The following is a 16,238-nucleotide window of genomic DNA, read 5'->3' as shown; positions in this document are numbered from 1 at the left end:
TCGCCATGCTCCTTTTCTGGGACTCCCTGGCACCGAGGCCAGTGCGACGGGATTGCCTCTGAGAAGGCTCGGTCCACAGGTTGCTCTGAGCATTTCTCCTGGACTAAGGAGGTGAGGGCCCCTCCAGAGCAGACCCCGGCTCAGCCCACGGCACAGTCTCACCCCAGAAGTTCCCCACCTTTGCCCACTGCTCCTTGCCCAGTCACGTCCAGGGTCCTCTGAGCCGGAAGCACCTGCGCAGACCCCCTCAGAGCCACTGTGGGGTGGCCCGTGAGCGCTGAAAGAGACATGGGCTTGTCCACGAGGCTCTGAGGCTCCTCCCCTTGCGGGGGGACGGGTTGGTGCGGCAGAATCTCCCACTGCTCTGAAGTCTGGGCCTCAACTCAAGACCCCACTGAGGAGGCTGTGGCCTGCAGTTCTGCCCCTCAGTGGGGGCAGAGGCACTGCCCTCTGGGATGTAATGGGGGTGGAGGGCCCAGGCCTCCTAGCACCTTGTCACCCTTCCATCCGTGGACAGAGCCAGGCATGGCGGAGGAGGCATGGGTGGGCACCTGGAGGCCCCATCGCCCCCGGGGACCCATCATGGCCCTCTACAGCAGCCCCGGACCCAAGTACCTGATTCCACCCACCACAGGTAAGCGCTTGGGAGCCTGGGAGGGGGCAGGAGCCAGGTCTGCGGGGAGCCCGGGGATGGCCAGGGCTCATCCCTGACTCCCAGCCCATCAACCCCTCTGGGGTCAATGGGGGGTCTGGGGGAGAAGGGCAGGGTCTGGCTCCAAGCTGCTCAGAGCCCCTGCCCCACAGGCTTTGTGAAGCACACGCCTGACAAGCTGCGTGCACCGGCCTACAGCTTCCACGGGGCCCCCATGCTCCTGGCAGAGAACTGCTCCCCGGGGCCCCGCTACAGCGTGAACCCCAAGATACTGAGGACTGGCAAGGACATCGGCCCCGCCTACTCCATCCTGGGGCGCTACTGCACTAAGACCACGCTGACCCCCGGCCCTGGTGACGGACTCTGGCCCAGCCCCAGCCCCGCCCCGCCCAAGCCTGCTGGTGGCCACTGCAGGCCTGGCAGGGCCAGGGTGTGAGGGGTACAGCCATCCTCACCCTCCTGACCCACCTTTCTCCTCATGAAGGGATACCATCAGGCCTGGAGGTGGAGCTGTGACACCACTGCAGCCTCTGAGACCCTAGTGCCCTGCTCTGACCTGGGCCTTCCTTGGCCAAAGTCACCGCACCAGGCCCAAGTCAGACTCGCCCTCCTTCTCAAAGCAGCCCCTGCCTCCCCCCAGCCCCTGCAGCCAGCATTTCCATCATGGACACCCGTGCACAATCCCGGTCGCCACTCACTGGGGCCCAGAAGCCCCAGGCCTGCGACGTCGCAGGTCTTCCTAGAACCGCCCGAGCAGGGCCGGGCACCTGTTTGCATCTGCTGGATGGTCCTCCCCGTCCCAGCACCCACACCATTCCTCCCCCCACCCTCAGGCCACTACTTTCCAGAGAAATCTACCAAGCATGTGTTCGACTCGGCGCCCAGCCACTCCATTTCTGCCCGAACCAAGACCTTCCGAGTGGACAGCACCCCAGGTCCGCCACAGCCCCGATGGCCCATGGCTGACCGGGTCGAGGAAGGGGCAGGGCGGGTGAAGGGGTCTGGCCTGATGGGGGTGGAGACTCCGGGCACAGGATTCCGTCCAGCCAGAGACTCGGCACTTGTGCCCCCGACAGGCCCCGCTGCCTACATGCTGCCCGTGGTGATGGGGCCCCACACTGTCGGCAAGGCCTCCCAGCCCGCCTTCTCCATCAAGGGCCGCAGCAAGCTGGGCAGCTTCAGCGACGACCTGCACAAGGCAAGGGTCACCCGGCTCGGGCAGAGCACTGCTTACCCCTAGAGAGACGGCCCTCGGGCCCCTTCCCCCAGAACCTAGGACCCACCAGCCTGACCCCCATCCTCCCGAAGCCCCTCAGCTCCTTCATCCTCTTGGAGCCTGCCACACGTCTGTCCCCACCCCCACGGGTTTACATCCCAGAGGTGAGGAGGGGCAGACAGTGGACGAGGACGAAGAGGCCGAGGCTCGGCATGGAGACCGATGGTGCTGGGGAGAGACGAACACCTCAACACCCAGTGTGTGGGTGCTGCCTGAGTGGGGTGCCGCCTGAGGGGCGAGGAGCAGTGTGAGACACGGTGGCATGCAGGAAGAAGCTGAGAAGAGGAGAAAAATAAGCTGTGACGTATTTGGGGGAGGAGGGTTCTGGCTGCAGAAACAGCCAGTGCAAAGGCCCTGAGGTGCTTGTGTACCCGGGAGCTTGGGGAGCCTGGGGAGACTGGCAAGGTGGCATCACAGCACCGCTGACCTCACCAGCCCAAGGCCCTTGAGTCCGCAACTAGGAAGAGTCCTCTCTCACACACACTCATGGAAGGGACAAGTCTGGGGCTGGCACAGACTGGGGTGTCATTGCCACGGCCAGGCTGAAGGGAAGGTGACATCCCACACAGAGAAGGGCCCCACAGCACTAGGGTACTGTCACATGGTGTGGCCATCGTTTGGAGACAGAAGAGTCCCCTGACACACAGTGACTTGGGGCCTGAAACCCAGGGTCTGATGCCAGCCCCTGCCCTCTGGGGTCACACGCCCTGGCAGGCCGAGCCTGTGCGAGCCTCTTTCACCTCCCAGACCCCAGGTCCCGCAGCCTACCGCCAGACCGATGTCCAGGTGACCAAGTTCAAGGCTCCACAGTACACCATGGCTGCCCGAGTGGAGCCCCCGGGGGACAAGACCCACAAGCCAGGACCAGGAGCCCACAGCCCTGAGAAGGTCTGGCAAGAGTACTGCCCCGAGGGGTGGGGTGGGGACGGGTCTGTAAGCCTACAAGGGTCACGGGGGCCAGGCACCATGAGAACACTGTGCGTTCCAGCACCAGCCTTCCCCAGCCGGCAGGCTCTGGGTCCCCAGTGTCCCCAAACACTGGTGACGGTGAGCGCTGCCGAGTGTCACCACACACCAGGCTCTGAGAGGGGCTTCCTGCTGGTCACCTTGACCGGCGGTTTAGGGGGTACAGCAGCCCCAGCCCCAGTGAGGGCAGAGCCTGCAGGGTGGGGGCAGGGGTGCCGGCCCCTCACAGCCTCTCCTCTCCCAGGTGACAGTGACCAAGCCCCGCGCCCCGATCGTCACCTTTGGCATCAAGCATTCTGACTACATGACACCCCTGGTCGTGGACGTGGACTAGCCCTGGCCCCGCCCCACCCGTCACGCTAACTAAGCCTCTGCACATCATGTCCCCCCAACAACAGAGTCCCTGAGCTGAGGGCTTTGGGCGGCTCCTCTACCAGCTGGGCTGCAGCCGGCCTGGCCCTGCAGGGCAGAGCATGCTTGCTCGGACAGTTGTGACCAGCTGTTTTTTCTATGCTTTCCCATTTGCTAAACGTGTTTCCTGGTGTGCCCAGATATACAATAAATCACGGATTCCGTTAGCGATGGTTTGCCTTGAGGGAGGATTAACATTTTCCAGAAAGGGGCCCCCACGGGCGATCATGCCAGCCCATGTCAGGTCCCACCCTAGCTTCCAGGGCCTGGGGTCTGAGCAGAGAGGAGGGCTCAGGAGCATCAGACGCTGCTATGCCTGCCCTTCTGATTCTGCCTTGAGCGCTGCCCTCCGCACCTTGCTGTATCCTCCAAAGACGGTCACATCTGCATTCGTCCCTTCCCGTGTGGTCCTCTCCCTGTGTGACTGCCTCTCCCCTGCTGAGATGGGGTCTGTGTCCCTCCCCTGGAATCTAGAGCCTGTGACCGTCCTGAATAAAGTGATGCTACGTGACTTCTGAAGCCAGGCCATGCAACATACAAAGAAAACAGCTTCTGCCTGGACGTCCCTCTTCTCTTCGCTCACTGTCACACCAGCCACCATGTTGTAAGGAAGCTCAACACATGGCAACACAGTGAACCCAGCTGGGCCCCCAGCTCACACCAGCAATGACCTATAGATGTGTGTGAGCCTTCAGCAAATGGCAGTGCCAGTCTCTTGTCTCCAAACGGAGACCTTAACATCACAGGGACAACTATCTCCGCTCTGCCTGTCTCAAACTCCAGCAGTAACCATGAGACATAAAGTATTACTGCAACTTTAAGTGACTACATTTGAAGGTGATCTGTTAAACATCAAAGATAATACGGGAAGCATAAGATCTGTGCAGGGAAGGGGGTGTCTGAGCTGTGATGAAGAGGGGCATTTCCAGAGGATGCCCTGGAGTCCAAGGCCAGCCTTGAGGAATGAAGTCTAACCTTCACCCTAGCCCTGGGCAGGCAGCCCTGTCACCCCCGTGGGACTGTGGGCTGCAGCTGCACTAAGCATAGTACAGCTGCTGACCCTCACTCAGCTGTATCCGTGTCAGGCTACTTGTTCTAAACACCTCACCTGCATCCCTTTAATCCTGAAGAGGTAATGCTATCATCTGAGTCACAGAAACTTGCGCAAAGGAAGGTCCAGCAACAGGAAGTGGCAAGCTCACGTCTGCCCGCCTGAGGGGATGAGTGAGGAGGGGAGAAGGGACCCAGGAGAAGGAAAGCAGCAAAGTCCAGACCATTGGTGCCCACGGCCAGTTTATGGAGCAGAGTCAGTTCCAGACCAAGCTATCTGAAGCCCCCAAGGAAATGAAAACACCAAAGGCTTGGGGTTTACTTCATCACGAAGCTTTTTATTCCAAATTTTGATTGCTAAATGTGTTGTCCGTGAATTATGGGGTAGAACCTGGCAGTTCACCCTCACCTGGCACAGAGGGAGGCTCCAAGTCCTTCTGTTTTATGGTCTCCGGGATCAACCTCGGCAAACCCCACTTACCCACAGGATTAGGTGCTCAGTGTACAGGGCTGAGCAGGGAAGGCCCCACAGGAACCCCTGCCGACACAGCGGCAGCAGGGGTGCCCTGCTCCCTTCAGGAATTCACCTAACACAATGAGAGTAGGAAGCAAGAAAGTAAACCAGAAAGAAACTAGAACCCAGACCCCCAAATAGGTGGAAGGGCTGCAAAGAGCCGTGGAGGTGGAGAGGTGGGGAGGCACAGACGGAGACCTGAGGAGAGAACACAGCAGCCGGTGTGCCACCCTGAAGGCAAACCCTAAATTCCTGGTCTGCCTTGGCAAGACAAGGGGGCACACCACATAAAAGCATCTGCGGGGGGAAGGCTGCCATGGCTGAGCCACGTTCTCAGGAAGCAAGGTTAGCAGGCCCAGACAAGGTGGGGGCCACGGAGCTCAGGTCTCGGTGTATCTGCAGGGCCTGTGGCAACCAGATGGAGACACTGAACAGGCAGCAGCTGTTGAGCTTGGTGGCCAGAGGACGAAGCCCCGCGACAAGGTTCAGTGTGAGGTGAGAAGCAGGCGAAGCCAAAGCCGCAGCGCACAGGGCGCTGGGGGTCAAGGCAGGACCAGAGACCTGCGAAGGAACGTCCAGGAGGACAGGGCAACAGCCAAGCCCCAGAGACACGGAGACAAGCAAGGCAGACTCACCGGGGGAGACACAAGCACACGCCGGACGAGACGGCGCACTCAGGTCGCAGGTACAGCGGAAGAGAGGGCACCAAGGCAAGCGTGCGAGGTGAAGCCAGCCTGCTGGGCGGAGGACGAGGGGAGGCGCAGCAGCGGCACCAGAGGCGCGGTGCCCGGGGCCAGACACCAGCAACGTGGGGCAGCAGATGCGGCTGGCGCAGGTGACCGCGCGTGGCACGAGCGTGCGGGGAGGCGGACGGTGAGCCAGTAGCCCTCAGGGAGTAAGGGGGGCTGACTAGGAAACCAGAAGGTCGAACAAGGGCAGGGAAGGACACAGCCAGTGACTCGTTTCTTATAAGCGTTTTTTGTGAAGACAAGGATACTGAGGTCTCAGTGGGGTAAGAAGCCACTAGTCTGGCTCGGCCTGTGGTTCAGTTCGAGGTTCGAGTGAGCAGGGGACTGACCGAGTGGGCGCTGAGGGCCCAAGGAGAGATGGGCAAACACCGCAGTGGAAGGGCCAGGCTTGGTGGAAACTGCCCGCTGACCCTCAGAAACTAACCTCTAGGTCCTATGAAGAGTCCTTACTTGGAAGCCTCCTGTCTATACCCACGAAAGTCCCTCCTCACACCCTGCCTGACTCTGAAATGCCAAATAGACTTGTTTCCAGAGATCTGGTCTCCTGGAAATAGATCTCTGGTGCTCTGGGTAGATCTTGAATCGTGAGAAAGTATCACTTTCTGCACCTGGATACATGGCCGGGAGATCACCAGAATGTGAGCCCCATGCTTTCAGCGAAGGCTGCAGTTCCCAACTCCATCCACAACCCCTGCCCTTCCCTGAGGGTCGGGCTTCAGCTGTGGGACTGGAAGGCAGGAAGAGGCCTCCCGGCAGGACCCTTGACTTCCACCGGTCCACGGACGCCCAGCAGCTCTGGGCAGGAGCAACCGCCATCTCTGGGTTGAGAACACTCGGCTGAAGGTGACAGCGATGATTTGAGGTTCACCGCCACACCCCCTTCCTATGTCAGCTCCAAGCATCTCAAATACCAGACGTGGCCCTATCCAGACAAGAACAGCGTAGAAGAGCCTGGAGATGTTCAGAAACCCGAGGGCCAGGGGAAGAGCTGCTGTTCACAGGTGACCGTGTCCAGGGTTCCCAGCTGCTCTGCTTGGACCTGACTCTGCTGGGGCTGCTAGCACCCAAGGTGGCAGAGGAGGTGGGCCTTGGCTACCCCGTGAAGATGGGCCCCTTGCACACGTGGGACCAGCTAACACAAGCTCACTGGGTCAGAGCCTCCCAGCCACACAGGAACAAGCTTCCTAAGCCACAATCATCGTTTCAAAGGAGTATTTTGTCGTTAAGTTCTCTGGCTCAGGACGCCAGGCAGAGGCGGACCATGCTTGCCCGAGGCACCCGCAGAAGCCAGCTCCCACTGGCTCACGTCCTTGGCCTCGACAGGAGGTAGGAGAGGATGAAGAAGACCACGATCAGGCCCACGGCCATACCACACAGAAGCTTCCGGTTGTCTCGCCCAGACCGTGCCATTGTGGAAAAGCGCTTCACGCTCCCCGTGAGGAGGCCCGTCACACTCGTGAAATCTGTGTCCTGAGGAAGGAATCCCATCATCATCACACAGGGGCGGTGACCCCACAACACACACACATGTGGGGGCTGCACAGCAGGCGGTGGGGAGCAGAGGTGACCGTGACACTCGCAAAACACGGGCCTTACCATGCCGCCCAGGCTCTGGTTCTGGTCTTCCACGTCCCTATCAATGTCCAGGGCCAGCTGGTCAGAACACAGAAGAGGCAGGGTCAGACCAGGACAAACACAGTGGACAGCACCTGACCCCCAGCAAGACCAGCAGAGGTCAGGAGATCCAAATGCCACCTGGGCCGCACACAAGTGAGTGTGCCACAGACGGGACAAGGATGATGGAACTACCTGAAACCCTTCCAGGTTTTCACCCTCCCTCCGATACCCCCTCCAGGATGCTAGGTGGAGGCAAAAGGAGAGCAGCACCACTGACCGATTTGAGCCTGGTGACCTTGGAGGCCAGGCTGTCAGCCATCCGCTTGTTCTCCCGGTCTAGAATCTCCTCCACAGCGCCGGGGCTCTGAGCTGCAAGTAAAGACAGAGGTTGAGGGCATGCATCCACCCACGAGCATCCCCTGCACCTCAGCCCTTTGTGGCCTCAGGGCTCTCACTCCAATCCCATCTGGCCCAGTCGGGTGTCCGGAGGTACTGGGCCCTCCTGAGCCTACTGAGCAGGTCCCGCCCTAACCCAGGATCCAACACGTGGACTCCACACACAAGACAGACTGTATAAACAAGTGTGCGTGAGCACACGTCCTGTGTACTCATCCAGGCTGGGATGCGTAGGCACCTCCAAAGGGCTCAGTCCAACCAGCACTTTCTGACATTCTGTGACAGAACCTGTACCTTCCCTCCATGGATATCACCAGCGACGTACACAGAACCTGTTCTCAGAGAAAACCAGTGAACTCTGGTAAAGCCTTAGGAAAGCCTTAGTAACAAAGGTTGAGACTGATCCCAAGAGCAGGGCCTAGGTCTGCTCACTTCTGCACCCCACACAGGGCCTTGTATGACACCCAGAGCATGGTGTTTGCTGAGACCTGGCCCACGACAGGGGCTGGGCTTGGTGATTTAAAATTACCATCCTATCGGGTGGGTGACAACTGCCTCCCCCAAAGTTCAGAGTGCATATCTGCCTTGGCCCAGAAACCTCAATGAGACTCATCTAATAGGAGCACAGCCCTAAGAACCACGAATGTGTACAGACCCCAAAATTAGAGGCGTTAGCGTTCTACCAACTCCTTGTATCCATTAATTCCTTAAAGGTCACAACAGCCCAGCGAAACAAGCAACAGCATTCCACTTGGCAAATGAGAAGAGGGGCTCCCAGGGGGCAAGTGGGGCACCCTGAGCCCGAGTCCGTACGCGGCCTGCTTGGGCCCTCTCATCACGCGCAGCCCCCACTCCGAGGGGGCTAGCCTCCGGGACCCGTCGACCAGGCGGCCCGGCCGAGGTCCCGGACAGAACCATCTCGCAGGGGTGGGGACTGCGGGCCTCCGGACCCAGCAGCTTCACGGAGCAGCTGGGCAGGAGCGCCCACAGGGCCCCAGGGACTCCTCCACCGTGCTGCTGGCTGCAGCCCGGCCGCCCTGCCCCGTCGCCGCCCGCCCCGAGGGTCTCCCGGACGAGGCCACCCAGCGGGATGGGGGGCAGGCAAAGGCGGCTCCTGCGGGCAGCGGCGTCGGTGCCGGCGGGCCCCGCCGCCATCCGCCTCGGCTCTCCCGCACTCACCACGAGCCCAGTCCGCCATCCCGTACAGCTCCGACCCGGGGATCCGTCACCGGCTCGGCCACAACCTCCTCTGACGTGGCACACTCGCGGGAAGGGGCTTCCGGTCCCGCCCCTTCCGCCTCAGGGCCTCCGACTTCCGGCCGAGGTCCAGGCCGCGGGGGTGCGGCAGTGGGAAGGGAAGGATCTGACGTTTCTTCCACAGCTTGGCTTGGGGATGGGGCGAGCCCTTTGCTTTTGGGACCCCTGGGTGGTTAGTGTCTTTAATGTCAATTAGGGTGCCGACAAACACTCCCGCAGCCATTCCCGCCTAAGGCGGCTTCAGGTCCTAACTGTGAAGAGCTCACGGGCCCTTTCCCAGGCGAGAGAGGCTCCTCGCCGCGACCCCGCCCGGGTCCTGAGGCCCGACCCGGCCCGCCCGGCTGCGGTGCGGCTAAGAAGCGGACTCGGTGCGAAGGCCGGCTCCAGTTACTGCCGGCGGAACAAAGTGGAGATCAGTGCCTAGAAAGTGCCTGGAACCAGCGAGCAGTGCAGAAGTCGCAGGGGTGAAGCACTCCGAAGAAAACAAGAAACCAGGAAGAGGAGTGGGAGCGTAAGGGGAGTGGGGACGGTAGAAGTCAGTGCTTCTTGACTTTGCACCCGGGCACTGACAAGGGGCCTGACACAAAGTAGATACTCAACAAAGCCTTCTTGCCCAGTGGATGGACTATAAGTTACCACCCAACGTAATGGAGCATTTGCTGTGTGTCATTTAGTCCGCCTGACAATCCACTGAAATGGGAACTTTTATCATCTCTGCTTTTCAAGTAGTAAACTGAGTCCAGGCCAGACCAACAGGTGTGCCTGCTTAAACAGCAAGGAAGTCACCGCACATGACCAGGCTTTGCCTTCATCCTGACCTCCCCTCCCCACTCTCCCCTTTCTCTCAGCCACAACAATGACGTTTCTATCTCCCACCACGGCCATTCCCACCTTTGTACTGGTCACTCCTTCTACCTTCCATGACCTTCTTTCAGATCCTTTCCTGGTTCACTTCTTACCAACCGGTCTCAGCAAAAATGGCACTTCTTCAGGTCTCCCTACAGTCCATCAAGCCCCTTTTCTTATTCGATCACAACACTATGCCTAAAGTCGTCTCGTTTGCCCGTTTTTCTTGGTCTTCACCTCTGGCACATAAGCTGCACGAAGGCAGGGACCTTTGGGTCCTGTTCACCCGCATCCCGGCTCCTCGCATGCAGTAGGCACTCAAACGCCTGGTTAGAAACCAAGTGGTCCCGGGGTTGCAAAATCCTTTCCACCTCGGCTTTCTCCTGGACATCTCATTCGTTCTGTGCATCAAGAGGAGTGTTGGTGTTCGTGTGATGGAAGGGTGGGGGGCTGAGGTCCTCTCCTACAGGGAATTCCGGCCCAAGAAGCGAGGCTCGCCGCTCGGTTCAGGGGCGATTCGGGCCCAGAGGTCGGACGATCACCGAGTCGGATCTTGAAGCCCAAGTTCACTTGGCGGCAAAGCCTTCGGGTCCTGGGGGGGGGGCTGTTCCAGGGCTCGCCACTTTAAGGCGCGCGCAGCCCAGACTACGCCGCGCACACCCTGTCCCGGCCTTCCCCGCGCGCCTCCCAGGCCCCGCCCCTCGGCGCCGCGCACGCCTCGTCCCGACCTCCCCCGCGCGCCTCCCAGGCCCCGCCCCGCGGCGCCGCGCACGCCTCGTCCCGACCTCCCCCGCGCGCCTCCCAGGCCCCGCCCCGCGGCGCCGCGCACACCCTGTCCCGGCCTCCCCCGCGCGCCTCCCAGGCCCCGCCCCGCGGCGCCGCGCAAGCCCGGTCGTGGCCACCCCAGTGCGCCGAGCCTGGGCGGGGCAGGCAGACGGAGGCCGGGAAGCGTGAAGCGAGGTGCTTCCCGCTTTCCCGGCGCCGGGTCCCGGGCCCGCCATGGAGCCCCGGGCGGTTGCGGATGCCGTGGAGACGGGGGAGGAGGACGTAGTTATGGAGGCTCTTCGCGCATACAACCGGGAGGTGAGCGGGACGTTTAGGGAGGAGGTGAGGCCGGGTGGGGTCCGCACGCGTGGCCGGCGGCGGGGGCGTGAGTGGTGAGCGTGGCGAGGGGCTGAGGGTGGAAGGGAACGCGGCGGGGAGGAGCGCCAAGTCTCTGAGGAGTTGCTGTGGGGGCTGGTGTGTGGGGCTGGGGCGCCATCTGTTCCGAGCGGTGCCTGCGGCCTCAGGTCCCTATCCACGGAGCCCGGGTTCTGCCGCGGTGGGCCTGCGCCTTCTGAGCCTCTGGGTCTCTCTGCAGAACTGCCAGAGTTTCACGTTTGATGCTGCCCAACAGGAGGACAGGAAGGTGGGTGCTCAACGAAGGGTAGAGGGGCAGGGACGGGTGGCCCAGGTAGAGGAGCCTGGTGGAACCGCTCTTCTCCCTGCCCACAGAGACTGGCGGAGCTGCTGGTCTCGGTCCTGGAGCAGGGCCTGCCACCTTCCCGCCGCATCATCTGGCTGCAGAGCATCCGCATCTTGTCTAGGGACCGCAGCTGCCTGGACTCATTCACCAGCCGCCGGAGCCTGCAGGCACTTGCCTGCTATGCTGGCATCTCCGCCTCCCAGGGCTCGGTCCCCGAACCCCTGGACATGGATGTTGTGCTTGAGTCCCTTAAGTGCCTGTGCAACCTTGTGTTAAGCAGCCCCGTGGCACAGGTGCTGGCGGCAGAGGCGGGTCTAGTGGTGAGGCTCGCAGAGCGAGTGGGGCTGTACCGCCAGAGCAGCTTCCCGCACGACGTCCAGTTCTTTGACTTGCGCCTCCTCTTCTTGCTAACGGCACTTCGCGCCGATGTGCGCCAGCAGCTGTTTCAGGAGCTGCAGGGAGTGCACCTGCTGACCGAAGCGCTGGAGCTGACGCTGGGAATGACCCCTGGAGAGAGGCCCCCTGAGCTCCTGCCTCCCCAGGAGACTGAGCGAGCCATGGAGATCCTCAAAGTGCTCTTCAACATCACCTTCGACTCCATCAAGAGGGAAGTGGACGAGGTGAGGGCTGATCTTAGCCTGTGGGTGGGGTATGACAACTTGGACGTTTCTTGGACGTGCTGCTTTGCCAGGTGCCTTCAAATTTCTCCACGTCAGACCAGGAGGAACTCTTAGCCTGTCAAGAGAAGGCAGGGAGATGCCCATCCGGGACAGGGCCCTCAAGGAAGTTTTCTCAGGGCGGTGGAGAGCATAACTGGCTCTTGCAGCTTGGCAGGAGGGCTGTTTGGTGGGGGGAGGCTGTGAGAGACTCTTCACCACGCCTCTGTGAGCATGGACCTAAAGCGCAGAGCAGCTCCAAAGGGATCCGTCAACGTTCTTAGTCAGGAGGGTGCTCTTCAGGTCGCGTGGGAGAGGACAGCATCCAGGTGTACAGTAGAGGTGTGTAATTAGCGCGCGTGGGCTTGCGGTGGGCCAGACGGTAGAACCTCAGCTAGCAGCGATGGGGGCGAGCGGGGCTCTCTCTCACAGGAATCTTTCTCTCTTTGGTCAGGAAGACACTGCCCTTTACCGGCACCTGGGGACCCTTCTGCGGCACTGCGTGATGGCTGCTGCTGCTGGAGACCGCACAGAGGAGTTCCACGGGTGAGGGTGGTGCCTGTCGTGCGGGGGGCGTTCTGCTCGCAGGTCTCCCTGGTGGTTCCTAGCTCTAGTCTTCTTTCACCTGGGTGAGACGGACGTCAGTGTGTTTCCGGGGAGCTCCGGCATTTACGGTACACAGCTAGGACAAGAGCTGAGAGTCCGGGGACAGGAACGTGCCAGGGGACTTTGGGTAGCGTCACGGACAGTATGGTATCTGTAAGGCAGCACGCTGGTTCACGTCCATTGTTGCTAACCTACGCATAGGCAGGTTCTGATTTTTGACTGCGTTGCTTCGACCCAGATGTGCACTAGGTCGGCCGTTCGCAGGGAGTGTTCCCCTCAGCTCTGGTACCTCGTGCTGTTGCTCAGGCCCCCAGCGCTGGTTCATATCGTGGCCCCAGCAGGTGGTGGCAAGCGTTGTACCTGGGCTCGGGGATTGGATTTACCAACTGCCCCTTTCATCTGTCCCCAGCCACACGGTGAACCTCCTGGGGAACTTGCCCCTCAAATGTCTGGACGTTCTTCTCACCCTGGAACCCCACGAAGGCTCTTTGGAGTTCCTGGGAGTGAACATGGATGTGATTCGTGTTCTCCTCAGCTTCTTGGAGAAGCGTCTGCACCAGGTGGGCAGGGGGAGCTGCTGTGGCTCTGGTCCAGGCTTTCCCGAGCAGCTGTGGTCGCTGCGTTTTTGTAGTCCACGCTGGGAGGTGGAGATCAGCCCCCCAGTGTGATTCAGGTGACGCTCCAGCTCCTCCACGGTCCGGCCACGCAGGAGGCTGGACCCTTCCCTGAGAAGTATACGGAAACAAGTTTTCAGAGTCTAGCAAAGGACTCATTTTCTTAGATTTCCTTGTGGGTCTTTGAGTGGCCCTGAGAAGCCCGCCCACCCGTAGTCCCTGCTTGTGACCCTAAACTCAAAGTGTCACTGAGCACAAGCAGCCCTTGGTGATGAGCATCGGCCGTGCCTTGGCGTCCCTAAGGGGACCCATAGGGCCTTCAAGCCAGAGGCTCCCTGATTCCTGCGGCTGCACCCCAGGGCATTGGCCAGCCAGTGCTCTAACCAGCCCCCCTGGCGTTCGCAGATGTATCACGCAAGCCAAAGAGATTCTGTAGGGCCCCGGGGAATCCATGTTGCCTGCGTGCCCTGGGAGCTGGTTTGTGTTCTGGCGGTGTGCTAACAGCTTGGGACACTCTGTTTTCCCCACCATTGTGGTGTAAAGGGAGGGAAGTGAGACTCAAAGCAGTTGAGTGATTTGCCTCAAGTTGCAGGGCATGCAAATGGCCCTGAGTTAGGGTCCACGCCTGTCCTTTTCGAAGCTCACACAGACACCCACTGCCCTCTCTTAGCCCCTCAGCTGGGGCCCCTGTGGCGGGGCCTCGTCCCGAACGCCTCCTGCCAGGACCATCTGGTGCATGTGCCTAGCTCCCCTGGCCTCGAGTCAGATGGGCGCAGTCCAGTGACAGAGGCTCCTCTGCAGACGCACAGGCTGAAGGAGAGTGTGGCTCCCGTGCTGAGCGTGCTGACGGAGTGTGCCCGCATGCACCGCCCCGCCAGGAAGTTCCTGAAGGCCCAGGTACGGGGCAGAGGGGCCGCGGTCAGGCCCTGGTCAGAGACCCTGGTCGTTCCAGGCCTGGGCTCAGGGACAACTACATCCCCAGGTGCTGCCCCCGTTGCGGGATGTGAGGACCCGGCCCGAGGTGGGGGAGCTGTTGCGGAACAAGCTGGTTCGCCTCATGACGCACCTGGACACCGACGTGAAGAGGGTGGCAGCCGAGTTCCTGTTTGTCCTGTGCTCTGAGAGCGGTGAGTCGGGGGGCCAGCCCCTCGCCTGCCCCTCCCCAGCCACGTTTGCACACTGACCTGTGCCCTGCCCTTCAGTGCCCCGATTCATCAAGTACACAGGCTACGGGAATGCTGCCGGCCTCCTGGCTGCTAGGGGCCTCATGGCAGGGGGCCGGCCTGAGGGCCAGTACTCGGAGGACGAGGACACGGACACAGACGAGTACAAGGAAGCCAAGGCCAGGTGTGTGCCCCCCACATCCTCGGGCTGCCCTCACTCGGCCCCCATTCCTATTCCCACACCCATTTGGGCCCGTAGGGTGGGCAGGACAGGGTGACCAGCAGGTAAAACCTTATAGAATCAGGCTGCTGTTCCCAAGTGACACGTATTCTGACATCAGGGTGTTTTGTTGAGAACACCGGCTGAAGGGGGCCGAGTAGTGCCGGGGACCAGGTGGTCCAGACGGCAGGAGCTGGTTACCTGCTGCTCCAGGAGGGAGGGCTTTTCTGCAGTTGCCTCGCCTTCCCCGCACCCAGGAAAATGGGTTTCTTGCCATTACAAGCCCAAGCAGGAAGATAAGGAACTCCACTCACCCCACACAGCCTTCTTTTGTCCTGCAAAGTCACTGATGCGTTCCCCATGCTCCCTCTCTTGTGAAACAGCATAAACCCAGTGACTGGAAGGGTAGAGGAAAAGCCTCCCAACCCCATGGAGGGCATGACAGAGGAGCAGAAAGAGCATGAGGCCATGAAGCTGGTGAACATGTTTGACAAGCTCTCCAGGTATGTGGCCTGGCAGGAGGAGCCCAGCGCTGGGACAAAGGAGAAGGACCCACGTCCTGTCTTGCGAGCCGCAGGAAGTGGGATCAGAGTGGGGGTTAGGTTCTGGCAGGGCTGCGTTACTAATGTTTGAAATCACCTGTCTTGGAGGAAATTCTCTAGCCAGGGGTTAGGGCTGAGATCAGTATTAGGTCCATCTTTACAGTTGATGAAAACTGAGGCCCAGAGAAATTAAGACACTGCCTAAGGTCTCAGAGCTTAGGTAGCAGTCAGGATTTAGGCCTGACTGAAACGGTTCCCACCCAGGCTTCCCCAGTAAACAGGAGCAGCCTGGTGGAACAGAAGGTCGCAGCCAGGGGTGAGCAGGACCCCTGCCCTTCCCTTCCACGCCTTTTCCCCTCAGGCACAGAGTCATCCAGCCCATGGGGATGAGTCCCCGGGGTCAGCTCACATCCCTGCAGGATGCCATGTGCGAGACCATGGAGGGACAGCTCTCCTCGGACCCTGACTCGGACCCTGACTGAGAACGGCTGCTCTTCCGCTGCCCTTCAGAACTGGTGCTGCTTCCAGAGGAGTCCTGGGGGCCAGGACCTGGGGAAGCCACATCCCTCCCTCCAACTCGGAGACCCTTTTCTCTTTACTCCCACACTTCTATTCGTGATTTGCCTTTGGTCCATTTTCTTCTCTTTAGGGCTGCGAGGGTCTTGTCCTATGAATTCTGGGAACTCAGCCTTGCTTTCCGCAAATGAAGTGGTTTCTTTTATGTGTGCCTGAGGGCAGGGCTTAACTGAAGGCAGAAATGTACGTGGGTTTGGGAGGGCGGGGGCTGAGTGAGGCACAGCACATCCACAGCTGGCATGCAGGCCCAGAGCTGGTGTTGGGCAAGCACCACATTTCACAGGGGAAAGAACCTGCTGGAACTTTATATGCTAATGCCAGAAACACACAAGGTAGGATCTGCTGTTTTTGTCCCCACTGAGTGCACGGCTGGCAGCCTCTTGCATTCTCGGTCCTGGCTCAGTGCCCAAGTTCTCTGGTTGTGACAGTTGGGTCTCAATCCTTCCCACTGGTTTCAACCATAAATACATGAAGGAAAATGTCTCTCCTGAAACCATAAGTCTAGATTTCTGTCATGCACCACAGAGCTTCACAGAAACATTATTCTGGAATAAAGAGTTCCAGGCAGGGATGTTTGTGTGTGAATACATGTGCAAGATACCAAGTAAAGGCACGTTAAGCAGAAATAGAATCATGTTTTTCTTACAATTCAGCACTTTTCC

The 16,238-nt window shown here is 60.2% G+C and overlaps 3 protein-coding genes across 6 annotated transcripts; 2 read left to right on the top strand and 1 right to left on the bottom strand.

Moving 5' to 3' along the window:
* CIMAP1A (ciliary microtubule associated protein 1A) lies at window positions 1–3,387 on the top strand. Its single transcript, XM_004322501.4, has 7 exons — window positions 1–111; window positions 518–634; window positions 805–1,005; window positions 1,486–1,587; window positions 1,729–1,850; window positions 2,676–2,816; window positions 3,139–3,387. Exons 2-7 carry the CDS (start codon window positions 526–528, stop codon window positions 3,226–3,228), a joined length of 765 nt encoding a protein of 254 aa, XP_004322549.1. The 5' UTR covers window positions 1–111; window positions 518–525; the 3' UTR covers window positions 3,229–3,387.
* Window positions 3,388–4,672: 1,285 nt separating this feature from the next.
* On the bottom strand, window positions 4,673–10,387 carry BET1L (Bet1 golgi vesicular membrane trafficking protein like). Of its 2 annotated transcripts, none has more exons than XM_033861608.2 (4): window positions 9,780–10,387; window positions 7,513–7,604; window positions 7,215–7,271; window positions 4,673–7,088 (listed from the first exon to the last, which is right to left on the bottom strand). In XM_033861608.2, the coding sequence occupies exons 1-4, from the start codon at window positions 9,808–9,810 to the stop codon at window positions 6,921–6,923; spliced, it is 348 nt and encodes a 115-aa protein (XP_033717499.1). In that variant the 5' UTR covers window positions 9,811–10,387; the 3' UTR covers window positions 4,673–6,920. The 2 variants fall into 2 exon arrangements, with proteins under 2 accessions (XP_033717499.1, XP_004322548.1); XM_004322500.4 differs by having other exon boundaries at window positions 8,811–10,381.
* Window positions 10,388–10,632: 245 nt separating this feature from the next.
* Window positions 10,633–16,207, top strand: RIC8A (RIC8 guanine nucleotide exchange factor A). 3 transcript variants are annotated; one of them, XM_033861605.2, is made up of 10 exons: window positions 10,635–10,817; window positions 11,095–11,142; window positions 11,229–11,819; window positions 12,310–12,401; window positions 12,871–13,021; window positions 13,877–13,972; window positions 14,058–14,202; window positions 14,278–14,422; window positions 14,842–14,961; window positions 15,362–16,207. In XM_033861605.2, the coding sequence occupies exons 1-10, from the start codon at window positions 10,734–10,736 to the stop codon at window positions 15,480–15,482; spliced, it is 1,593 nt and encodes a 530-aa protein (XP_033717496.1). In that variant the 5' UTR covers window positions 10,635–10,733; the 3' UTR covers window positions 15,483–16,207. The 3 variants fall into 3 exon arrangements, with proteins under 3 accessions (XP_033717497.1, XP_033717496.1, XP_033717498.1); XM_033861607.2 differs by having other exon boundaries at window positions 10,637–10,817; window positions 11,640–11,819; XM_033861606.2 differs by lacking the exon at window positions 13,877–13,972 and having other exon boundaries at window positions 10,633–10,817.
* Window positions 16,208–16,238: the final 31 nt, after the last annotated feature.

Source organism: Tursiops truncatus, chromosome 8 (genome assembly GCF_011762595.2).
Source record: "Tursiops truncatus isolate mTurTru1 chromosome 8, mTurTru1.mat.Y, whole genome shotgun sequence".
Classification (NCBI taxonomy): domain Eukaryota; kingdom Metazoa; phylum Chordata; class Mammalia; order Artiodactyla; family Delphinidae; genus Tursiops; species Tursiops truncatus.
The sequence above is the reverse complement of the archived record's forward strand: the minus strand, read 5'-3'. Positions and strand labels throughout refer to the sequence as shown.